Here is a 27,661-nt window from a genome sequence, read left to right on the forward strand (position 1 = left end):
GCTCCCTCCTTTCTTCTCCTCTCTTCACCTCTGCTCCATTCTCTCTTCTCCTCCCCTCTGCTCCCTCCTCTCTTCTCCTCTCCTCACCTCTGCTCCCTTCTCTCTTCTCCTCTCCTCCCCTCTGCTCCCTTCTCTCTTCTCCCCTCTGCTCCCTTCTCTCTTCTCCCCTCTGCTCCCTCCTCTCCTCACCTCTGCTCCATCCTTTCTTCTCCTATCGTCACCTCTGCCCCCTTCTCTCTTCTCCTCTCCTCACCTCTGCTCCCTTCTCCTCTCCTCCCCTCTGCTCCCTCCTCTCCTCGCCTCTGCTCAATTATTTTTTCTCCTCTCCTCACCTCTGCTCCCTTCTCCTCTCCTCACCTCTGCTCCCTTCTCTCTTCTCCTCTCCTCTGCTCCCTCTTCTCTTCTCCTCTCCTCCCCTCTGCTCCCTTCTCTCTTCTCCTCTCCACACCTCTGCTCCCATCACCTCTGCTCCCTTCTCTCTTCTCCCTCTGCTCCCTCCTCTCCTCCCCTCTGCTCCCTCCTTTCTTCTCCTCTCGTCACCTCTGCCCCCTTCTCTCTTCTCCTCTCCTCACCTCTGCTCCCTTCTCTCTTCTCCTCTCCTCCCCTCTGCTCCCTCCTCTCCTCACCTCTGCTCAATCCATTCTTCTCCTCTCCTCCCCTCTGCTCCCTTCTCTCTTCTCCTCTCCTCACCTCTGCTCCCTTCTCTCATCACCTCTGCTCCCTCCTTTCTTCTCCTCTCCTCACCTCTGCTCCCTTCTCTCTTCTCACCTCTGCTCCCTTCTCTCTTCTCCTATCCTCTCCTCTGCTCCCTTCTCTCGTCTCCTATCCTCACCTCTGCTCCCTTCTCTCTTCTCATCTCCTCACCTCTGCTCCCTTCTCTCTTCTCATCTCCTCCCCTCTGCTCCCTCCTCTCTTCTTCTCTCCTCACCTCTGCTCCCTCCTTTCTTTTCCTCTCCTCACCTCTGCTCCCTTCTCTCTTCTCCTCTCCTCACCTCTGCTCCCTTCTCTCTTCTCCTCTCCTCACCTCTGCTCCCTTCTCTCGTCTCCTCTCCTCACCTCTGCTCCCTTCTCTCTTCTCATCTCCTCCCCTCTGCTCCCTCCTCTCTTCTCCTCTCCTCACCTCTGCTCCCTCCTTTCTTCTCCTCTCCTCACCTCTGCTCCCTTCTCTCTTCTCCTCTCCTCACCTCTGCTCCCTTCTATCTTCTCCTCTCCTCACCTCTGCTCCCTTCTCTCGTCTCCTATCCTCACCTTTGCTCCCTTCTCTCTTCTCATCTCCTCCCCTCTGCTCCCTTCTCTCTTCTCCTCTCCTCTGCTCCCTCCTTTCTTCTCCTCTCCTCACCTCTGCTCTCTTCTCCTCTCCTCACCTCTGCTCTCTTCTCCTCTCCTCCCCTCCGCTCCCTTCTCTCGTCTCCTATCCTCACCTCTGCTCCCTTCTCTCTTCTCCTCTCCTCACCTCTGCTCCCTCCTCTCTTCTCCTCTCCACACCTCTGCTCCCATCACCTCTGCTCCCTTCTCTCTTCTCCCCTCTGCTCCCTCCTCTCCTCCCCTCTGCTCCCTCCTTTCTTCTCCTCTCGTCACCTCTGCCACCTTCTCTCTTCTCCTCTCCTCACCTCTGCTCCCTTCTCTCTTCTCCTCTCCTCCCCTCTGCTCCCTCCTCTCCTCACCTCTGCTCAATCCATTCTTCTCATCTCCTCACCTCTGCTCCCTTCTCTCTTCTCCTCTCCTCTGCTCCCTCCTTTCTTCTCCTCTCCTCACCTCTGCTCTCTTCTAATCCCTCCTCACCTCTGCTCTCTTCTCCTCTCCTCCCCTCTGCTCCCTTCTCTCGTCTCCTATCCTCACCTCTGCTCCCTTCTCTCTTCTCCTCTCCTCACCTCTGCTCCCTCCTCTCTTCTCCTCTCCACACCTCTGCTCCCATCACCTCTGCTCCCTTCTCTCTTCTCCCCTCTGCTCCCTCCTCTCCTCCCCTCTGCTCCCTCTTCTCTTCTCCTCTCCTCCCCTCTGCTCCCTTCTCTCTTCTCCTCTCCTCACCTCTGCTCCCTTCTCTCATCACCTCTGCTCCCTCCTTTCTTCTCCTCTCCTCACCTCTGCTCCCTTCTCTCTTCTGCTCCCTTCTCTCTTCTCCTATCCTCTCCTCTGCTCCCTTCTCTCGTCTCCTATCCTCACCTCTGCTCCCTTCTCTCTTCTCATCTCCTCACCTCTGCTCCCTTCTCTCTTCTCATCTCCTCCCCTCTGCTCCCTCCTCTCTTCTTCTCTCCTCACCTCTGCTCCCTCCTTTCTTTTCCTCTCCTCACCTCTGCTCCCTTCTCTCTTCTCCTCTCCTCACCTCTGCTCCCTTCTCTCTTCTCCTCTCCTCACCTCTGCTCCCTTCTCTCGTCTCCTCTCCTCTGCTCCCTTCTCTCTTCTCATCTCCTCCCCTCTGCTCCCTCCTCTCTTCTCCTCTCCTCACCTCTGCTCCCTCCTTTCTTCTCCTCTCCTCACCTCTGCTCCCTTCTCTCTTCTCCTCTCCTCACCTCTGCTCCCTTCTATCTTCTCCTCTCCTCACCTCTGATCCCTTCTCTCGTCTCCTATCCTCACCTCTTCTCCCTTCTCTCTTCTCATCTCCTCTCCTCTGCTCCCTTCTCTCTTCTCCTCTCCTCTGCTCCCTCCTTTCTTCTCCTCTCCTCACCTCTGCTCTCTTCTCCTCTCCTCCCCTCTGCTCCCTTCTCTCGTCTCCTATCCTCACCTCTGCTCCCTTCTCTCTTCTCCTCTCCTCACCTCTGCTCCCTCCTCTCTTCTCCTCTCCTCACCTCTGCTCCCTTCTCTCTTCTCCTCTCCCCTGCTCCCTCCTTTCTTCTCCTCTCCTTACCTCTGCTCTCTTCTCCTCTCCTCCCCTCTGCTCCCTTCTCTCTTCTCCTCTCCTCACCTCTGCTCCCTTCTCTCTTCTCCTCTCCTCACCTCTGCTCCCTCCTCTCTTCTCTTCTCCTCACCTCTGCCGCCTCCTTTCTTCTCCTCTCCTCACCTCTGCTCTCTTCTCTCTTCTCCTCTGCTCCCTTCTCTCGTCTCCTATCCTCACCTCTGCTCCCTTCTCTCTTCTCCTCTCCTCACCTCTGCTCCCTCCTCTCTTCTCCTCTCCTCACCTCTGCTCCCTTCTCTCTTCTCCTCTCCTCACCTCTGCTCCCTTCTCTCTTCTCCTCACCTCACGTCTGCTCCCTTCTCTCTTCTCCTCTCCTCACCTCCGCTCCCTTCTCTCTTCTCCTCTCCTCTGCTCCCATCACCTCTGCTCCCTTCTCTCTTCTCCCCTCTGCTCCCTCCTCTCCTCCCCTCTGCTCCCTCCTTTCTTCTCCTCTCGTCACCTCTGCCCCCTTCTCTCTTCTCCTCTCCTCACCTCTGCTCCCTTCTCTCTTCTCCTCTCCTCCCCTCTCTCCTCTCCTCACCTCTGCTCAATCCATTCTTCTCCTCTCCTCTGCTCCCTTCTCCTCTCCTCACCTCTGCTCCCTTCTCTCTTCTCCTCTGCTCCCTCTTCTCTTCTCCTCTCCTCCCCTCTGCTCCCTTCTCTCTTCTCCTCTCCTCACCTCTGCTCCCTTCTCTCATCACCTCTGCTCCCTCCTTTCTTCTCCTCTCCTCACCTCTGCTCCCTTCTCACCTCTGCTCCCTTCTCTCTTCTCCTATCCTCTCCTCTGCTCCCTTCTCTCGTCTCCTATCCTCACCTCTGCTCCCTTCTCTCTTCTCATCTCCTCACCTCTGCTCCCTTCTCTCTTCTCATCTCCTCCCCTCTGCTCCCTCCTCTCTTCTTCTCTCCTCACCTCTGCTCCCTCCTTTCTTTTCCTCTCCTCACCTCTGCTCCCTTCTCTCTTCTCCTCTCCTCACCTCTGCTCCCTTCTCTCTTCTCCTCTCCTCACCTCTGCTCCCTTCTCTCGTCTCCTCTCCTCACCTCTGCTCCCTTCTCTCTTCTCATCTCCTCCCCTCTGCTCCCTCCTCTATTCTCCTCTCCTCACCTCTGCTCCCTCCTTTCTTCTCCTCTCCTCACCTCTGCTCCCTTCTCTCTTCTCCTCTCCTCAGCTCCCTTCTATCTTCTCCTCTCCTCACCTCTGCTCCCTTCTCTCGTCTCCTATCCTCACCTCTGCTCCCTTCTCTCTTCTCATCTCCTCCCCTCTGCTCCCTTCTCTCTTCTCCTCTCCTCTGCTCCCTCCTTTCTTCTCCTCTCCTCACCTCTGCTCTCTTCTCCTCTCCTCCCCTCTGCTCCCTTCTCTCGTCTCCTATCCTCACCTCTGCTACCTTCTCTCTTCTCCTCTCCTCACCTCTGCTCCCTTCTCTCTTCTCCTCTCCTCACCTCTGCTCCCTCCTCTCTTCTCTTCTCCTCACCTCTGCTCCCTCCTTTCTTCTCCTCTCCTCACCTCTGCTCCCTCCTCTCTTCTCCTCTCCTCACCTCTGCTCCCTTCTCTCTTCTCCTCTCCTCACCTCTGCTCCCTTCTCTCTTCTCCTCTCCTCACCTCTGCTCCCTTCTCTCTTCTCCTCTCCTCACCTCTGCTCCCTTCTCTCTTCTCCTCTCCTCACCTCTGCTCCCTCCTCTCTTCTCTTCTCCTCACCTCTGCTCCCTCCTTTCTTCTCCTCTCCTCACCTCTGCTCTCTTCTCTCTTCTCCTCTGCTCCCTTCTCTCGTCTCCTATCCTCACCTCTGCTCCCTTCTCTCTTCTCCTCTCCTCACCTCTGCTCCCTCCTCTCTTCTCCTCTCCTCACCTCTGCTCCCTTCTCTCTTCTCCTCTCCTCACCTCTGCTCCCTTCTCTCTTCTCCTCACCTCACGTCTGCTCCCTTCTCTCTTCTCCTCTCCTCACCTCCGCTCCCTTCTCTCTTCTCCTCTCCTCACCTCTGCTCCCTTCTCTCTTCTCCTCTCCTCACCTCTGCTCCCTCCTCTCTTCTCTTCTCCTCACCTCTGCTCCCTCCTTTCTTCTCCTCTCCTCACCTCTGCTCTCTTCTCTCTTCTCCTCTGCTCCCTTCTCTCGTCTCCTATCCTCACCTCTGCTCCCTTCTCTCTTCTCCTCTCCTCACCTCTGCTCCCTCCTCTCTTCTCCTCTCCTCACCTCTGCTCCCTTCTCTCTTCTCCTCTCCTCACCTCTGCTCCCTTCTCTCTTCTCCTCACCTCACGTCTGCTCCCTTCTCTCTTCTCCTCTCCTCCGCTCCCTTCTCTCTTCTCCTCTCCTCTGCTCCCTTCTCTCTTCTCCTCTCCTCACCTCTGCTCCCTTCTCTCTTCGCCTCTGCTCCCTTCTCTCGTCTCACCTCCTCTCCTCTGCTCCCTTCTCTCTTCTCACCTCCTCACCTCTGCTCCCTTCTCTCTTCTCACCTCCTCACCTCTACTCCCTTCTCTCTTCTCCTCTCCTCTCCTCTGCTCCCTTCTCTCTTCTCACCTTCTCACCTCTGCTCCCTCCTCTCTTCTCTTCTCCTCACCTCTGCTCCCTTCTCTCTTCTCCTCTGCTCCCTCCTCTCTTCTCCTCTCCTCACCTCTGCTCCCTTCTCCTCTCCTCACCTCTGCTCCCTTCTCTCTTCTCCTCTCCTCACCTCTGTTCCCTTCTCTCTTCTCCTCTCCTCACCTCTGCTCCCTCCTTTCTTCTCCTCTCCTCACATCTGCTCTCTTCTCTCTTCTCGTCTCCTCTTCTCCCTTCTCTCTCCTCTCTTCTCCTCCCCTCTGCTCCCTTCTCTCTTCTCCTCTCCTCACCTCTGCTCCCTTCTCTCTTCTCACATCCTCACCTCTGCTCCCTCCTCTCTTCTCTTCTCCTCACCTCTGCTCCCTTCTCTCTTCTCCTCTCCTCCCCTCTGCTCCCTCCTTTCTTCTCCTCTCCTCACCTCTGCTCCGCTCCATCCTTTCTTCTCCTCACCTCTGCTCCATCCTTTCTTCTCCTCTCCTCACCTCTGCTCGCTTCTCTCTTCTCCCCTCTGCTCCCTCCTCTCTTCTCCTCACCTCTGCTCCCTCCTCTCTTCTCCTCTCCTCACCTCTGCTCACTTCTCTCTTCTCCTCTCCTCCCCTCTGCTCCCTCCTCTCTACTCCTCTCCTCACCTCTGTTCCCTCCTCTCTTCTCCTCTCCTCACCTCTGCACCCTTCTCTCTTCGACTCTCCTCCCCTCTGCTCCCTTCTCTCTTCGACTCTCCTCCCCTCTGCTCCCTTCTCTCTTCTCCTCTCCTCACCTCTGCTCCCTTCTCTCTTCTCCTCTCCTCACCTCTGCTCCATACTCTCATCTCCTCTCCTCACCTCACCTCCCTTCTCTCTTCTCCTCTAATCACCTCTGTTCCCTCCTCTCTTCTCCTCTCCTCACCTCTGCTCAATTCTCTCTTCTCCTCTCCTCTGCTCCCTTCTCTCTTCTCCTCTCCTCACCTCTGCTCCCTCCTTTCTTCTCCTCTCCTCACCTCTGTTCCCTCCTCTCTTCTCCTCTCCTCCCCTCTGCTCCCTTCTCTCCTCTCCTCCCCTTTGCTCCCTTCTGTTCTCCTCTCCTCACCTCTGCTCCCTTCTCCTCTCCTCACCTCTCTTCTCTCTTCTCCTCTCCTCTGCTCCCTTCTCACCTCTGCTCCCTCCTCTCTTCTCATCTCATCCCCTCTGCTCCCTTCTCTCTTCTCCTCTCCTCTGCTCACTTCTCTCTTCTCCTCTCCTCTGTTCCCTTCTCTCTTCTCACCTCCTCACCTCTGCTCCCTTCTCCTCACCTCTAATCCCTTCTCTCTTCTCCTCTCCTCACCTCTGCTCCCTTCTCACCTCCTCACCTCTGCTCCCTCCTCTCTTCTCTTCTCCTCACCTCTGCTCCCTTCTCTCTTCTCACCTCTGCTCCCTGCTCTTTTCTCCTCTCCTCACCTCTGCTCCCTTCTCTCTTCTCCTCTCCTCACCTCTGCTCCCTTCTCTCTTCTCCTCTCCTCTGCTCCCTCCTTTCTTCTCCTCTCCTCCCCTCTGCTCCCTCCTCTCTACTCCTCTCCTCACCTCTGTTCCCTCCTCTCTTCTCCTCTCCTCACCTCTGCACCCTTCTCTCTTCGACTCTCCTCCCCTCTGCTCCCTTCTCTCTTCGACTCTCCTCCCCTCTGCTCCCTTCTCTCTTCTCCTCTCCTCACCTCTGCTCCCTTCTCTCTTCTCCTCTCCTCACCTCTGCTCCATACTCTCATCTCCTCTCCTCACCTCACCTCCCTTCTCTCTTCTCCTCTAATCACCTCTGTTCCCTCCTCTCTTCTCCTCTCCTCACCTCTGCTCAATTCTCTCTTCTCCTCTCCTCTGCTCCCTTCTCTCTTCTCCTCTCCTCACCTCTGCTCCCTCCTTTCTTCTCCTCTCCTCACCTCTGTTCCCTCCTCTCTTCTCCTCTCCTCCCCTCTGCTCCCTTCTCTCCTCTCCTCCCCTTTGCTCCCTTCTGTTCTCCTCTCCTCACCTCTGCTCCCTTCTCCTCTCCTCACCTCTCTTCTCTCTTCTCCTCTCCTCTGCTCCCTTCTCACCTCTGCTCCCTCCTCTCTTCTCATCTCATCCCCTCTGCTCCCTTCTCTCTTCTCCTCTCCTCTGCTCACTTCTCTCTTCTCCTCTCCTCTGTTCCCTTCTCTCTTCTCACCTCCTCACCTCTGCTCCCTTCTCCTCACCTCTAATCCCTTCTCTCTTCTCCTCTCCTCACCTCTGCTCCCTTCTCACCTCCTCACCTCTGCTCCCTCCTCTCTTCTCTTCTCCTCACCTCTGCTCCCTTCTCTCTTCTCACCTCTGCTCCCTGCTCTTTTCTCCTCTCCTCACCTCTGCTCCCTTCTCTCTTCTCCTCTCCTCACCTCTGCTCCCTTCTCTCTTCTCCTCACCTCTGCTCCCTTCTCTCGTCTCCTCTCCTCACCTCTGCTCCCTTCTCTCTTCTCCTCTCCTCTCCTCTGCTCCCTTCTCTCTTCTCCTCTCCTCTGCTCCCTTCTCTCTTCTCCTCTGCTCCTTTCTCTCTTCTCCTCTCCTCACCTCTGCTCCCTTCTTCTCTCCTCACCTCTGCTCTCTTCTCCTCTGCTCCCTTCTCTCTTCTCTGCTCCCTTCTCTCTTCTCCTCTCCTCACCTCTGCTCCCTTCTCTCTTCTCCTCTCCTCACCTCTGCTCCCTTCTCTCTTCTCCTCTCCTCACCTCTGCTCCCTTCTCTCCTCCTCACCTCCTCACCTCTGCTCCCTTCTCTCTTCTCACCTCCTCACCTCTGCTCCCTTCTCCTCACCTCTAATCTCTTCTCTCTTCTCCTCACCTCTGCTCCCTTCTCTCTTCTCACCTCCTCACCTCTGCTCCCTCCTCTCTTCTCTTCTCCTCACCTCTGCTCCCTTCTCTCTTCTCCTCTTCTCACCTCTGCTCCCTCCTCTCTTCTCCTCTCCTCACCTCGGCTCCCTCCTCTCTTCTCTTCTCCTCACCTCTGCTCCCTTCTCTCTTCTCCTCTCCTCACCTCTGCTCCCTTCGCCTCTCCTCTGCTCCCTTCTCCTCTGCTCTCCTCCTTCCGTCTCCCCTCCTTTCACAATCTCTCTATCTGCCATGGGGTGATGCCCAGTCTCCTCTCCTCTCTCTTTGTTGTGGAATGATGTCCAGTCTCCTCTCCTCTCTCTCTTTCTGTCATGGGGTGATGCCCATTCTCCTCTCCTCTCTTTCTTTCTGTTGTGGGGTGATATCCAGTCTCCTCTCCTCTCTCTCTTTCTGTTGTGGAGTGATGTCCAGTCTCCTCTCCTCTCTCTCTTTCTGTCATGGGGTGATGCCCAGTCTCCTCTCCTCTCTCTCTTTCTGTCATGGGGTGATGGCCAGTCTCCTCTCCTCTCTTTTTCTCTTTCTGTCGTGGGGTGATACCCAGTCTCCTCTCCTCTCTCTCTTTCTGTCGTGGGGTGATGTCCAGTCTCCTCTCCTCTCTCTCTTTCTGTCGTGGGGTGATGCCCAGTCTCCTCTCCTCTCTCTCTTTCTGTCGTGGGGTGATGCCCAGTCTCCTCTCCTCTCTCTCTTTCTGTCGTGGGGTGATGCCCAGTCTCCTCTCCTCTCTTTTTCTCTTTCTGTCGTGGGGTGATGCCCAGTCTCCTCTCCTCTCTCTCTTTCTGTCGTGGGGTGATGTCCAGTCTCCTCTCCTCTCTCTCTTTCTGTCGTGGGGTGATGCCCAGTCTCCTCTCCTCTCTCTCTTTCTGTCGTGGGGTGATGCCCAGTCTCCTCTCCTCTCTTTTTCTCTTTCTGTCGTGGGGTGATGCCCAGTCTCCTCTCCTCTCTCTCTTTCTGTCGTGGAGTGATACCCAGTCTCCAATCCTCTCCCTCTTTCTGTCGTGGAGTGATGTCCAGTCTCCTCTCCTCTCTCTCTTTCTGTCGTGGAGTGATACCCAGTCTCCTCTCCTCTCCTCTCTCTCTTTCTGTTGTGGAGTGATGTCCAGTCTCCTCTCCTCTCTCTCTTTCTGTCATGGGGTGATGCCCAGTCTCCTCTCCTCTCTCTCTTTCTGTCATGGGGTGATGGCCAGTCTCCTCTCCTCTCTTTTTCTCTTTCTGTCGTGGGGTGATACCCAGTCTCCTCTCCTCTCTCTCTTTCTGTCGTGGGGTGATGTCCAGTCTCCTCTCCTCTCTCTCTTTCTGTCGTGGGGTGATGCCCAGTCTCCTCTCCTCTCTCTCTTTCTGTCGTGGGGTGATGCCCAGTCTCCTCTCCTCTCTCTCTTTCTGTCGTGGGGTGATGCCCAGTCTCCTCTCCTCTCTTTTTCTCTTTCTGTCGTGGGGTGATGCCCAGTCTCCTCTCCTCTCTCTCTTTCTGTCGTGGGGTGATGCCCAGTCTCCTCTCCTCTCTTGACTGAGAGAGAGACTGTGTTTGAATACAACACATTTTTCAGTTACCCTCACAGAGAAATATGGCACGCACACAGTACTCTCTCTGTAATCTACATAGTAAATACTTTCTCTCTCGCTCTGTCTCTTCCAGGTGGCTGGTGGCACCTTAATTGGGAAGGACAGGCTCATAGTAATGGCTGGAATGGAGCAAGTGGAATGGTGTCAAACACATCCCACACATGGTTACAACGTGGTTGATACCATTCCATTAACTTCATTCCTACCATTATTAGGATCCGTCCTCCCCTCACCAGCCTCCTGTGCTGTCTCTGTAGTTGTGTGTGTACTGTAGTAGGTGGTGAGTCATGTTAGTGATAGGGAGTAGTTCTGAAATGCTGTGTACAACTGTCACTCTGGTTGGGTTGGGTCATGTGTTGTTAGCTCACAGCTCTAGTGGTATGGCTCTGGTGCTATGCTTGGCATCAGGTACAACGCCAGGTATCGAATCCCAAATGTTTTGTTTCTCGTCTTGGGTTGTAACCCTTTAGTTTTCATCTCTGCATCCCCTCCCTTGTTTTGAGTGTTCTCCAGAGTAGATGAGTCACCTCTGAACCCCCACAATGCATCCCTGGTGCACTATATGGGGAATAGGATGTCATCTGTCTGTCTCTGTGTCTCCTCACAGGTCAGTGGGCGGGATCTGAGTTACCTGACTAAACGGGATCTTTCTCACCTGAGCAAACGGGATGCTCTTAGAATCCTGGCTGCCTATGAGCACCCAATCACGCTGCAGATCAAGGGCCGGCGTGGGAGGGGTTATGGCTTACAGGACTGCAGCACACAGACGGAAAGACACTGGGAGCCCCTCCCCTTGGCCCCCCACCTGGCCCTGCACAGTCTGGGGGTCACAGCAGCCGAGACAATGTCCAGGGTCAACCCGGACGGGTAGAGTCAAAGATAGAGACACACACACACACACACACACACACACACACACACGCTAACACACACACACACGCTAACACACGCTAACACACTCTCTCTCTCACACACACACACACTTCAGATGTCTATAAAATTCAGTAATATCTTACCCCACTAAATGTTAGATTTATTGACTCGACTTCTCTCCCTCTCTCTTTCTCTCAGACACTACTGCAGCCACATGAGTCTGCCTCGTGATCACCGTGACAACGGGAGATATGAGTACCTGCCCAACGCTCCACGAGACATAGAGGACATGGATCCACTGGGCTACCAGGTGAGACAAAACACATACACACACACACACACACACACACACACACACACACACACACACACACACACACTAGTAGTAGTAGTAGTAGTAGGAGGATGCCATTTAGTTTTGAATGAAAGATAATCCCTTGATGTTGCCAGCCAAAGCCCTACCCTATAGTAAGGTCTACAAATGTGGGCACTCTGTGAGTGTACCACCATTCATCACTCAGTACCTGTATCAGTTACAAGACACATCAATTAAAGGCCTTACACCAGTGTTAAATCCTGCACCCCACTAATTATTGTGACTGATATGACTTATTCTGTCACTGGTGATAATAAAGCCAATAGAATTGACCCACTGTATTGTATGGTACAGTACATGTGACGGAAGTAGCTAGAACTACAGCATACTGTGTGTCTGTGTTGTTCTGTCCATTGAGAGGATGGAAATACATCTTCTATTGAAGAAAACTGTCATGTTAAATAAACAACACTGGGAAGCTTGTGTGGGTGTAGTGGTGGGCTGTATGGCTCTGAAGGTCAGAGTGTACACAAGGCTCTGAACAGGGGACTGCACTAGAGGAGGTTCAGGGCTTACTTCTCCAGGTTTGTTTGTTTGTTTGTTTGTGTGTGTGTGTATGTGGAATAAACCGTAGACATCCGGATAACCTTTTTGACTGAATAGAATCCAGATTGCAACTGTTTGGTCTGAATCAGGGCTAACGTCCAAAAGACCTGTGTCCATATTGGAGTCTCTCTTGGAGGAAAAGCACCTTGAAGTTCGGGGATTAAGGCTTTAATGGCAAAATGCCTTTAAAAAAAATGGAGCAGCCAACCCAGTCTGGAATTATACATGCTACCACCAAGCATCTGAGACCTGAGTGGAACTATACACACACATGCACTCACACACACTCACACACAGACGTACACATACAAATACAGTACACACAGACAATCCTGATTGCTCAGGCCCAAACAGCCAGGATGCTATGCTGCATGAATAAAAGTAACCAAATCTAAATCACCACTACGTGTACATCTAAATCACCACCACGTGTACATCTAAATCACCACCACATGTACATCTACATCACCACCACATGTACATCTAAATCACCACCACATGTACATCTAAATCACCACCACATGTACATCTACATCACCACCACGTGTACATCTAAATCACCACCACATGTACATCTAAATCACCACCACGTGTACATCTAAATCACCACCACGTGTACATCTAAATCACCACCACATGTACATCTACATCACCACCACATGTACATCTAAATCACCACCACATGTACATCTAAATCACCACCACATGTACATCTACATCACCACCACATGTACATCTAAATCACCACCACATGTACATCTACATCACCACCACATGTACATCTAAATCACCACCACATGTACATCTAAATCACCACCACGTGTACATCTAAATCACCACCACGTGTACATCTACATCACCACCACATGTACATCTACATCACCACCACATGTACATCTAAATCACAACCACATCTAAATCACCACCACATGTACATCTAAATCACCACCACGTGTACATCTAAATCACCACCACATGTACATCTACATCACCACCACATGTACATCTAAATCACCACCACATGTACATCTAAATCACAACCACATGTACATCTACATCACCACCACATGTACATCTAAATCACCACCACATGTACATCTAAATCACAACCACATGTACATCTAAATCACCACCACATGTACATCTAAATCACCACCACGTGTACATCTAAATCACCACCACATGTACATCTAAATCACCACCACATGTACATCTACATCACCACCACATGTACATCTAAATCACCACCACATGTACATCTAAATCACCACCACATGTACATCTACATCACCACCACATGTACATCTAAATCACCACCACGTGTACATCTAAATCACCACCACATGTACATCTACATCACCACCACGTGTACATCTACATCACCACCACATGTACATCTAAATCACCACCACATGTACATCTAAATCACAACCACATGTATATCTAAATCACCACCACATGTACATCTAAATCACCACCACATGTACATCTAAATCACCACCACATGTATATCTAAATCACCACCACGTGTACATCTAAATCACCACCACATGTATATCTAAATCACCACCACGTGTACATCTAAATCACCACCACATGTATATCTAAATCACCACCACATGTACATCTAAATCACCACCACGTGTACATCTAAATCACCACCACGTGTACATCTACATCACCACCACATGTACATCTACATCACCACCACATGTACATCTAAATCACCACCACGTGTACATCTAAATCACCACCACATGTACATCTAAATCACCACCACGTGTACATCTAAATCACCACCACATGTACATCTACATCACCACCACATGTACATCTAAATCACCACCACATGTACATCTACATCACCACCACATGTACATCTAAATCACAACCACATCTAAATCACCACCACATGTACATCTAAATCACCACCACGTGTACATCTAAATCACCACCACATGTACATCTACATCACCACCACATGTACATCTAAATCACCACCACATGTACATCTAAATCACAACCACATGTACATCTACATCACCACCACATGTACATCTAAATCACCACCACATGTACATCTAAATCACAACCACATGTACATCTAAATCACCACCACATGTACATCTAAATCACCACCACGTGTACATCTAAATCACCACCACATGTACATCTAAATCACCACCACATGTACATCTACATCACCACCACATGTACATCTAAATCACCACCACATGTACATCTAAATCACCACCACATGTACATCTACATCACCACCACATGTACATCTAAATCACCACCACGTGTACATCTAAATCACCACCACATGTACATCTACATCACCACCACGTGTACATCTACATCACCACCACATGTACATCTAAATCACCACCACATGTACATCTAAATCACAACCACATGTATATCTAAATCACCACCACATGTACATCTAAATCACCACCACATGTACATCTAAATCACCACCACATGTATATCTAAATCACCACCACGTGTACATCTAAATCACCACCACATGTATATCTAAATCACCACCACGTGTACATCTAAATCACCACCACATGTATATCTAAATCACCACCACATGTACATCTAAATCACCACCACGTGTACATCTAAATCACCACCACGTGTACATCTACATCACCACCACATGTACATCTACATCACCACCACATGTACATCTAAATCACCACCACGTGTACATCTAAATCACCACCACATGTACATCTAAATCACCACCACGTGTACATCTAAATCACCACCACATGTACATCTACATCACCACCACATGTACATCTAAATCACCACCACATGTACATCTACATCACCACCACATGTACATCTACATCACCACCACATGTACATCTAAATCACAACCACATGTACATCTACATCACCACCACATGTACATCTAAATCACCACCACATGTACATCTACATCACCACCACATGTACATCTACATCACCACCACATGTACATCTAAATCACCACCACATGTACATCTACATCACCACCACATGTATATCTAAATCACCACCACATGTACATCTAAATCACCACCACGTGTACATCTAAATCACCACCACATGTACATCTAAATCACCACCACGTGTACATCTAAATCACCACCACATGTACATCTAAATCACCACCACATGTACATCTAAATCACCACCACATGTACATCTACATCACCACCACGTGTACATCTAAATCACCACCACGTGTACATCTAAATCACCACCACGTGTACATCTAAATCACAACCACATGTACATCTAAATCACCACCACATGTACATCTACATCACCACCACATGTACATCTAAATCACCACCACGTGTACATCTAAATCACCACCACATGTACATCTAAATCACCACCACGTGTACATCTAAATCACCACCACATGTACATCTACATCACCACCACATGTACATCTAAATCACCACCACATGTACATCTACATCACCACCACATGTACATCTACATCACCACCACATGTACATCTAAATCACAACCACATATACATCTACATCACCACCACATGTACATCTAAATCACCACCACATGTACATCTAAATCACCACCACGTGTACATCTAAATCACCACCACATGTACATCTACATCACCACCACATGTACATCTAAATCACCACCACATGTACATCTACATCACCACCACATGTACATCTAAATCACCACCACATGTACATCTAAATCACCACCACGTGTACATCTAAATCACCACCACGTGTACATCTAAATCACCACCACGTGTACATCTAAATCACCACCACATGTACATCTAAATCACCACCACATGTACATCTAAATCACCACCACGTGTACATCTACATCACCACCACGTGTACATCTACATCACCACCACGTGTACATCTAAATCACCACCACGTGTACATCTAAATCACCACCACGTGTACATCTACATCACCACCACGTGTACATCTAAATCACCACCACGTGTACATCTACATCACCACCACATGTACATCTAAATCACCACCACGTGTACATCTAAATCACCACCACGTGTACATCTAAATCACAACCACATGTACATCTAAATCACCACCACGTGTACATCTAAATCACCACCACCTGTACATCTAAATCACCACCACATGTACATCTACATCACCACCACATGTACATCTAAATCACCACCACATGTACATCTAAATCACCACCACATGTACATCTACATCACCACCACGTGTACATCTAAATCACCACCACATGTACATCTAAATCACCACCACGTGTACATCTAAATCACCACCACGTGTACATCTAAATCACCACCACATGTACATCTACATCACCACCACATGTACATCTAAATCACCACCACATGTACATCTAAATCACAACCACATGTACATCTACATCACCACCACATGTACATCTAAATCACCACCACATGTACATCTACATCACCACCACATGTACATCTAAATCACCACCACATGTACATCTAAATCACCACCACGTGTACATCTACATCACCACCACATGTACATCTACATCACCACCACATGTACATCTAAATCACAACCACATCTAAATCACCACCACATGTACATCTAAATCACCACCACGTGTACATCTAAATCACCACCACATGTACATCTACATCACCACCACATGTACATCTAAATCACCACCACATGTACATCTAAATCACAACCACATGTACATCTACATCACCACCACATGTACATCTAAATCACCACCACATGTACATCTAAATCACAACCACATGTACATCTAAATCACCACCACATGTACATCTAAATCACCACCACGTGTACATCTAAATCACCACCACATGTACATCTAAATCACCACCACATGTACATCTACATCACCACCACGTGTACATCTACATCACCACCACATGTACATCTAAATCACCACCACATGTACATCTACATCACCACCACATGTACATCTAAATCACCACCACGTGTACATCTAAATCACCACCACATGTACATCTACATCACCACCACGTGTACATCTACATCACCACCACATGTACATCTAAATCACCACCACATGTACATCTAAATCACAACCACATGTATATCTAAATCACCACCACATGTACATCTAAATCACCACCACATGTACATCTAAATCACCACCACATGTATATCTAAATCACCACCACGTGTACATCTAAATCACCACCACATGTATATCTAAATCACCACCACGTGTACATCTAAATCACCACCACATGTATATCTAAATCACCACCACATGTACATCTAAATCACCACCACGTGTACATCTAAATCACCACCACGTGTACATCTACATCACCACCACATGTACATCTACATCACATGTACATCTAAATCACCACCACGTGTACATCTAAATCACCACCACATGTACATCTAAATCACCACCACGTGTACATCTAAATCACCACCACATGTACATCTACATCACCACCACATGTACATCTAAATCACCACCACATGTACATCTACATCACCACCACATGTACATCTACATCACCACCACATGTACATCTAAATCACAACCACATGTACATCTACATCACCACCACATGTACATCTAAATCACCACCACATGTACATCTACATCACCACCACATGTACATCTACATCACCACCACATGTACATCTAAATCACAACCACATGTACATCTACATCACCACCACATGTACATCTAAATCACAACCACATGTACATCTACATCACCACCACATGTTCATCTAAATCACCACCACGTGTACATCTAAATCACCACCACATGTACATCTACATCACCACCACATGTACATCTAAATCACCACCACATGTACATCTACATCACCACCACATGTATATCTAAATCACCACCACATGTACATCTAAATCACCACCACGTGTACATCTAAATCACCACCACATGTACATCTAAATCACCACCACGTGTACATCTAAATCACCACCACATGTACATCTAAATCACCACCACATGTACATCTAAATCACCACCACATGTACATCTACATCACCACCACGTGTACATCTAAATCACCACCACGTGTACATCTAAATCACCACCACGTGTACATCTAAATCACAACCACATGTACATCTAAATCACCACCACATGTACATCTACATCACCACCACATGTACATCTAAATCACCACCACGTGTACATCTAAATCACCACCACATGTACATCTAAATCACCACCACGTGTACATCTAAATCACCACCACATGTACATCTACATCACCACCACATGTACATCTAAATCACCACCACATGTACATCTACATCACCACCACATGTACATCTACATCACCACCACATGTACATCTACATCACCACCACATGTACATCTAAATCACAACCACATATACATCTACATCACCACCACATGTACATCTAAATCACCACCACATGTACATCTAAATCACCACCACGTGTACATCTAAATCACCACCACATGTACATCTACATCACCACCACATGTACATCTAAATCACCACCACATGTACATCTACATCACCACCACATGTACATCTAAATCACCACCACATGTACATCTAAATCACCACCACGTGTACATCTAAATCACCACCACGTGTACATCTAAATCACCACCACGTGTACATCTAAATCACCACCACATGTACATCTAAATCACCACCACATGTACATCTAAATCACCACCACGTGTACATCTACATCACCACCACGTGTACATCTACATCACCACCACGTGTACATCTAAATCACCACCACGTGTACATCTAAATCACCACCACGTGTACATCTACATCACCACCACGTGTACATCTAAATCACCACCACGTGTACATCTACATCACCACCACATGTACATCTAAATCACCACCACGTGTACATCTAAATCACCACCACGTGTACATCTAAATCACCACCACATGTACATCTAAATCACCACCACGTGTACATCTAAATCACCACCACATGTACATCTAAATCACCACCACATGTACATCTAAATCACCACCACGTGTACATCTAAATCACCACCACATGTACATCTAAATCACCACCACATGTACATCTAAATCACCACCACATGTACATCTAAATCACCACCACATGTACATCTAAATCACAACCACATGTACATCTAAATCACCACCACATGTACATCTAAATCACCACCACATGTACATCTAAATCACCACCACATGTACATCTAAATCACCACCACATGTACATCTAAATCACAACCACATGTACATCTAAATCACCACCACGTGTACATCTACATCACCACCACGTGTACATCTAAATCACCACCACGTGTACATCTAAATCACAACCACATGTACATCTAAATCACCACCACATGTACATCTAAATCACCACCACATGTACATCTACATCACCACCACATGTACATCTAAATCACCACCACGTGTACATCTAAATCACAACCACATGTACATCTAAATCACCACCACATGTACATCTAAATCACCACCACATGTACATCTAAATCACCACCACATGTACATCTAAATCACCACCACATGTACATCTAAATCACCACCACATGTACATCTAAATCACCACCACATGTACATCTAAATCACAACCACATGTACATCTAAATCACCACCACATGTACATCTAAATCACCACCACATGTACGTCTAAATCACCACCACGTGTACATCTAAATCACCACCACGTGTACATCTAAATCACCACCACATGTACATCTACATCACCACCACGTGTTCATCTAAATCACCACCACATGTACATCTAAATCACCACCACGTGTACATCTAAATCACCACCACGTGTACATCTACATAACCACCACATGTACATCTAAATCACCACCACGTGTACATCTACATCACCACCACATGTACATCTAAATCACCACCACATGTACATCTAAATCACCACCACATGTACATCTAAATCACCACCACATGTACATCTACATCACCACCACGTGTACATCTAAATCACCACCACGTGTACATCTAAATCACCACCACATATACATCTAAATCACCACCACATGTACATCTACATCACCACCACATGTACATCTAAATCACCACCACATGTACATCTACATCACCACCACATGTACATCTAAATCACCACCACATGTACATCTAAATCACCACCACGTGTACATCTAAATCACCACCACATGTACATCTAAATCACCACCACATGTACATCTAAATCACCACCACATGTACATCTAAATCACCACCACATGTACATCTAAATCACCACCACATGTACATCTAAATCACCACCACGTGTACATCTAAATCACCACCACATGTACATCTAAATCACCACTACGTGTTCATCTAAATCACCACCACATGTACATCTAAATCACCACCACATGTACATCTAAATCACCACCACATGTACATCTAAATCACCACCACATGTACATCTAAATCACCACCACATGTACATCTACATCACCACCACATGTACATCTAAATCACCACCACATGTACATCTAAATCACCACCACGTGTACATCTAAATCACCACCACATGTACATCTACATCACCACCACATGTACATCTAAATCACCACCACATGTACATCTAAATCACCACCACATGTACATCTAAATCACAACCACATGTACATCTAAATCACCACCACGTGTACATCTAAATCACCACCACATGTACATCTACATCACACAGTCACACAGTCATAAACAGAACTCACGTGTTCAGTGGGTGGAATGTGAGCTGTGCCTAATGAAATCCCCTTGGAGAATGGAAGGATGCTCAGCTTAGAGAGACAGAGGGAAAAACACACTCCTCTCTCCCATCTACAAACATTTACTGTCTACAGACTGATTTAACCACTGCTGCAAGACACAAGCCTCAGTTCAGTCAATCTGGATTGCAAACCTACAGCATGTGATGCAGTTCCATTAAAGGCCATACTTAATAATCAGGACTCTTCATAACATAGGGATATTTTAGGGATATTTTTGGGGGAGAGAGGCTGGATGAACATTTGAATTACATAACCAAAGTTCTAGAATAAGCATAAAAAATGAAATGCTTGTTTATTCACGTACACACACATTATTTACAGTTAGTTAAACATTGATTAACCGCTCTTTCTCTCTCTCTCCCTAAGGACCGAGAGCTGGACCATCGTGTTCCAAGGGATCAGAGCTGTTTGACCGGCTGCTGCAACACCAACCTTGAGGAGCCCAGCAGTTTCCACAGCCAGGTGTGTATGTGTGTCTGTGTACTGTATATCTACGTACTGTATGTGTGTCTGTGTACTGTATATCTACATACTGTGTGTGTCTATGTACTGTATATCTACGTACTGTATGTGTGTCTGTGTCCTGTATATCTACGTACTGTATGTGTGTCTGTGTCCTGTATATCTACATACTGTGTGTCTATGTACTGTATATCTACGTACTGTATGTGTGTCTGTGTCCTGTATATCTACGTACTGTATGTGTGTCTGTGTCCTGTATATCTACATACTGTATGTGTGTCTGTGTACTGTATATCTACATACTGTGTGTGTCTATGTACTGTATATCTATATACGTGTCTGTGTACTGTATATCTACATACTGTATGTGTGTGTGACTGTGTTCTCTCTCTCTCCTTCAGACTGAGGATGAGGACTATATGTTGGAGAAACCTCTGGGCTACCTACCTCTCCACCATGAGCTGGACAGCGGCCTGGGCTGGACCGACGGTAGCCTGCACCAGGGAGACCTCTCTGGCCTGGAGACTGAGGAAGGGGGTCTGGAGGAGTGTCACCCCAGGGGAGGAGGCTCCGGTGGGGGCCTGCTGGTCAGTGGAGGAGGGGGTGGAGGTGGTGGGTCTCCGTCCTCTGAATCCTTCATCTCGTCTGAGCTGAGTGACTCTGGCTTCTATAGCGTGAGCACCGGAGAGTTCCGCCGTTTCCAGAGGCTGTTAGAGAAACGCATGCGCCTGTACAATGCTCGTCTGCACCACCAAGGGGAGGTGTGTGCACGGGAGCGCCGCGACAGCTGGCAGAAGAACCACAGAGAGCTGCTGGAGGCCATCCCTGAGGCACTGACCATGCAGCCCCAGCACTCCTGCCTCACGCCTGGCCTGACTGCTCCATCCATGGGCCCTCCACCCCGAGGACTCTTCAGGTAGGAGCTTATCACCAGACTAACATCACTGTGATTATCATAGCTTATCATGATAACATGATCCATAACCATCCAAACCCCATCTTCAAAGTGTTCTCAGTCCAGGGTTCAACGATGATAATGCAGGTTGTTCACCACGGTACCATTGTATTTATCGCTTCTGTGTCTAATAGTTTTCTGTTTCTTCAGGGTGTCGTCTGTCCAGTTCCGGAAAGCGGATCGTCCCTGTCTGGGCAAACACAGCTCCAGCAGTGGCTCCCTCTTCAACCCCCAGCACACCCCTGGCCCCCTCTCTGTCCACGCCCCTGTCCTCTCCACCTGCAGTACCCCCTCCGGTCACCACAGGCTTCTGCTGCAGCACCAGGGCTCCAGCTCAGAGGGTCAGCTGAGGAGAAGCAGGACCCTGCACCACCGGGCTCCACCCCAGGAGCGTGTCAGACGGGCCAGTCACCCGTCCTCCCCCTCTTACGCCACCCTGCAGCACTGTGGAGTAGCTTCACTTAGAGGCCTGGAGCTGGGCCTGCCTGAAGAGGGAGAACCAGAACTAGTGCTCAGACACCCAGCAGGACTTGCCCCCTCACCTCTGCACCATGCAACCTCTCCGGGGGAACACAGAGGGGCCATGCCCTTACCCAGGGGACATTACTGGGACAATAGTGGAGGTCATGACCAGCTGGTTAATGACAGGAGGCAGCAGGAGAGGAGCTTCATGACAGACCTACCAGTGTGGGAGAGGGAGCGAGAGAGAGAAAGAGAGAGGGAGCGAGAAAGAGAGCAAGAAAGAGAACGAGAAAGAGAGAAAGAAAGAGAGCAAGAAAGAGAACGAGAACAAGAGAAAGAAAAAGAGCGGGAAAGAGAGAGAGGAAGAGAGATGCACCACTTCCACACCCTCAGCCACCCTCCCCAGACATCCATGGACATCCATGAGACATGGCCTAAACCAGCCAACCGTCTGTCCCGCCAGGGGTCCGGGGGTGGTGGGGGCCTCTACAGCACCCTGGAGAGCCACACTGCGTTCGGATCTGGGGTCGTTGGAGTGTCCAGGATGGGCTCCAACCCTAACCACAACCTTGATACTACCCCTAACACCAACCTTCCTAACCCTAACCCAAGGGCTGTGAGGAACCAGATTCTCCGTGACCGGGCATCGCGGCTAGCGGACGAGCGCAGCGGGATGAGTACAGATGAGGAGAGCCAGGAGGTGATGAGGGGGAGGTACTGGAGCCGCACTGAGAGACGGGAGCACCTCCTACTGGCCCGCGAACAGAAACAACAGCAGCAACAACAACAGCAGGCCAGAGGGCAGCAGGCTTACACGAGGCCAGGAGCCAATGGAGGATCGGGATCTATGAGAGATACAGGGGTCAACACAAGAGGAGGAGCTATGGGTGGACAGAGGGGAGGAGTTATCCGAGAAGGAGAGGCTATGTCTGGAGGGGGAGGGTCTTTGGGAGACAACCGGTGCAGCACGGTGCTGGAGCTCAGCCAAAAGAAGTTGAGTCGTCTGAGGAACAGGAAGCTGTTAGATGATTGGACAACGGTGGAGGAGCTGCTCACTCATGGGACGAGGCTGGGCACCGGGGAGGAGATGTCCCTCTGTCCCAGCTCACTACTGACTGTGACTACTGTATAGAGTGTGTCTCTGCGTGTATGTCTGTGTGTTTTTCCACCATAAAGCACCATGGACAATACATTTGTTTGAGGGTAAGTGTATGCGTGTGAGTATATAAGTGTGTGTCACCAATGTACAGCACCTCTGACAAAGTGTGTGTATGTGTCAGACCTTCTTACTGACTACTGCAACGCACTGCAAGTGTGTATCTATTACAATCTGTGTGTCTGTGTGAGAGAGGATCGGTCTGTGTGTGTGTCTGCACCATGTATGGCTACCTCATGCTCATGGGGTTTGTGAATCAGTTTGAAACACAATATAATATCATGTCATTTTTGTTGATTTTATCTTTGGGTGTCTTTTGAGTGCAAAAATGCTGCCTGGTGACATTGATGAAACTCTTACATTTTGACTTTTATGCCTCAACTAAAGTTGTGATTGAGATTTCTAAAAGCAATGCTGCATTGTAAGAGAATCCACCAGAAAACAGCAGCTTACTGGAGAGATGCCACAACAAAGCTAGTGGAGAACTCTGTGGATTGATAACCACCCTACACAATCAATGTGTTTTTGTAACAGAGATCCCATTGACAGTCTGAAAGGGGAATGGTGCTGCAGTAGAAGATTTTGCTACCGGATGTGATCGTGCTCAAACTACCTGGTACTCTTGATTGCACAACAACTAACGCAACCCATCCTATCATTGGAATGATGTTTACATTGCATGTCTATTGAGGTATTCATTCTGTATTCTGAAGTGGTTGTTCCAGAGATAGGTACTGCAGAGTAGATGGTGTAGGCTGAGCTGGCCAGGGGTTAGTGGTTTGTTGCTGGAGGTCTCTGGAGGTCGGGGCTGTTGTTGTTTAGTACATATTCATTATGGAACGTACGGAACAACGCTAGGGTACAACACTGGTGGTGTGGTGTCATGCTCTAATGTCTGTCACATTTTGTTTCTCACTTAATTGATCAATAGATAGGGGTCAGATGTCAAATAGGCTTATGACAGGGTTATACAGGATTATGTCAGGGTTATGTACGCTTATGTCAGGGTTATGCAGGCTTATGTCAGGGCTATGCAGCAAATGTTAACTAAAGTCACTGTGGTAGGTACTACTCATACTATCATTGATAACTGAAATGAAAGGTGTGATCAGAGGTGGGATTTGCTTTTTGTGTAGCGTTATCAGCACTCATCATTACTGAGGCTGCAGGATCACACACCTTAATGCACTGTGTGTGTTTCTCACACACTCACTCAGCGTGCATGTGATTCTTACACACACAGCAAGTAGGACTCACACCTGTCTGGTGTGGAGCAGAGAGAGGCAGAAGAAATAAGAAAGAAAGGAACAACAGAGAGAGAGAGAGATTATATATATATATATACAGTTGAAGTTGGAAATTTACATACACATAGGAGTCATTAAAACTTATTTTTCGCTTAGGACATCTACTTTGTGCACGATGCAAGTCATTTTTCCAACAATTGTTTACAGATTATTTCACTTATAATTCACTGTATCAGAATTCCAGTGGGTCAGAAGTTTACATACACTAAGTGCTTTTAAACAGCTTCGGTAAATTCCAGAAAATTATGTTATGGCCTTAGATGCTTCTGATAGGCTAATTGACATCATTTGAGTCAATTGGAGGTGTACCTGTGGATGTATTTCAAGGCCTACGTTCAAACTCAGTGCATCTTTACTTGACATCATGGAAAAGTGGCCATCACAAAGCCCTGACCTCAATCCCATAGAAAATGTGTGGGCAGAACTGAAAAAGCATGTGCGAGCAAGGAGGCCTACAAACTTGACTCAGTTACACCAGCTCTGTCAGGAGGAATGGGCCAAAATTCACCCCACTTATTGTGAGAATCTTGTGGAAGGCTACCTGAAACGTTTGACCCAAGTTAAACAATTTAAAGGCAATGCTCCCAAATACTAATTGAGTGTATGTAAACTTCTGACCCACTGGGAATGTGATGAAAGAAATAAAAGATAAATCATTCTCTCTACTATTATTCTGACATTTCACATTCTTAAATAAAGTGGTGATCCTAACTGACCTAAGACAGGGAGTTTTTACTAGGATTAAATGTCAGGAATTGTGAAAAACTGAGTTTAAAATGTATTTGGCTAAGGTGTATGTAAACTTACGACTTCAACTGTATATATATATATATATAGACAGATAAATAAATAAATAAAAAGAGAGAAAATGTTGGATTGCTCGCTCTCTCCTCAAGGTGTTCCACGTCACACTCGGCATGACTCAAACTCCCTGAATAATGGATGAGAAGATAGGATTTATTCCCTTCATCCCCCTCCTCCCTCTATATGTGAGGATTATCAAGGCTGAAAATAGCCCTCCTTTCCTAGGAGAAGTGAAAGCACACAGGAGAGACACTTGTGTTTTAAAGCTCTGCACACCTCAGAGTTTTTTCTCTACCCCCACTGTCCTGTTTCCAGTCGGACTGTTTCCCTGCAAATCTCTGGTTCTGCTCATTTTCACTTTTCAGAAGACTCTTTTTGGAACATGAGGACATGTGGTTGTAATAAAGATATTTTAATTAGCTACTAAAACCTGTCCAGTGTATTTAGATTCTACGATGTTATCAGATAAGGTACATTTAGCTTAATCTATCCTTCCATAGAGCCTCCTTACCTATTCTGTTTCTTCAGATTTGCTAAGACAGAAGGGGGAGGGGCTTGTTGTTTACTTTTCAGACTAGGCTAATGTGTTTAGTTCTCACAGCAGTTTGGCCTCCAGTCATTTTGTAAATCTGTATTATTATGGAGTCGTTTCCACATCCATTCACAATGTTGAGTCACATGTACATGTGGTTTTCCACTCTGTTTCCTAGAACAGAGACACCATTGCCCTCGTTGAGCTGTCCAACATGGACCTAACTGATCTGAAGAAACAAGATGGCTGAATGCAATATGGCCTGCCAGGAATTTGACTCGACCGGTCAACTTTTACATCAGTGTGTGGATAACTAAAAGGAGACAAGTAGATGGACTCACTCCTCTTAATGGACCCTTTACACCACATCAATATGTGGTCAATGTTCACCCTCGTAGGCCTCCGTAGTTCATGTCATGTTGACAACAGGCTAGCTAATAAACAGGTTTTGATTATGATAACTTGGTGGTCAGCCATCAGTCATTACAGAGATGATCTGATATCTGGAAAGATTATACCATGTACTGTAAATAGCTGACAACCATGGGAAATAGATTCCTTGAGCAAACCTTAAAATGACACCCTATTTCACATACTTCATAAAGTGCACGCCGACCCCACATAAACACTCTGGTCAACACCATCATAGTGCATGCTATAGGCCATGGCACAGTACTGTCTTCAGCCAAGGTAGCATAGGGTGTCACTTGAGTATCTGACATTGATCTGAATGAGACTTCTTCCTGGTTTAAATTCTTCCAGCCTGCCCATAGCCTGACTCCAAACCCATGTCGTCAGCAGAACCCACCCAACACCAGAACACCAACACGCGATACATCTGGCCAATCATCTAATGAGCTCAGTCTTATTTAACCAGTGTGAATGATGAGCCAGTCAGCCATGCTAAGGAAACACTCCTTTTTCTGCCCATTCACTCATTCCTTTATCACCCTGACAGCCTGAGAGGGTGGCCAGATGTGCAGACACACACAGTCAGACAACTGTGATTTTTTTCCTATATGGTACATTTTCATCTGCAACACTCAAAGTTGGTTCACTCTACCAGATAAACAATGCACACACTGGGATCTGATGTAGAACTGGCCAGTTGGCTATGTGTCTTTTCTCTATTCTCAATCACAATCCATATTTCTCTCAATTTTTTTGTCAGTTCTTTTTAAAATAAAGGCAAAATGGAATCCAACTGTGCAGAAGCACAAAATGGAATCCAAATGACAGAGAAAAGCTATTCATTATCACCATGTAGCTTTGCCAGGCAGTAAGGCTATACCTCACCAGGCTCCACTCCGCTGTGCTGGGAGATTGGTGCTGCAGCAGCGACATCATGTGGCACAAACCTGTGTCATAGTATTCTGAAGGTTACAATGGTGACTGGACTGCATTAGCTCTGATTGGTGGAGAGCATACTACAGTATGTGTACTGTGTAATAGGGTTGAATATTTTCCCGGAATTTTACAAATGTTCCATCCCAAGAATAAATCACTTTCCTCCCCGGTATTTCCCGCCAAACCCGG

At 48.1% G+C, this 27,661-nt stretch overlaps 1 protein-coding gene across 1 annotated transcript in view; it reads left to right on the forward strand.

The window, feature by feature from the left end:
• The window catches only part of LOC110528375, a 52,127-nt gene extending 27,254 nt beyond the window's left edge, over positions 1–24,873 (forward strand). Inside the window, exons 2-6 of the mRNA XM_021610396.2 lie at positions 10,403–10,662; positions 10,867–10,978; positions 20,814–20,909; positions 21,311–21,825; positions 22,015–24,873. Of these exons, the coding sequence (XP_021466071.2) occupies positions 10,403–10,662; positions 10,867–10,978; positions 20,814–20,909; positions 21,311–21,825; positions 22,015–23,458 (2,427 nt within the window). The 3' untranslated portion in view covers positions 23,459–24,873. The remainder of the gene's footprint in view (positions 1–10,402; positions 10,663–10,866; positions 10,979–20,813; positions 20,910–21,310; positions 21,826–22,014) is intronic.
• The last annotated feature ends 2,788 nt before the right edge of the window (positions 24,874–27,661 follow it).

The sequence above is a fragment of the Oncorhynchus mykiss genome, chromosome 7 (assembly GCF_013265735.2).
Source record: "Oncorhynchus mykiss isolate Arlee chromosome 7, USDA_OmykA_1.1, whole genome shotgun sequence".
Classification (NCBI taxonomy): Eukaryota; Metazoa; Chordata; class Actinopteri; order Salmoniformes; family Salmonidae; genus Oncorhynchus; species Oncorhynchus mykiss.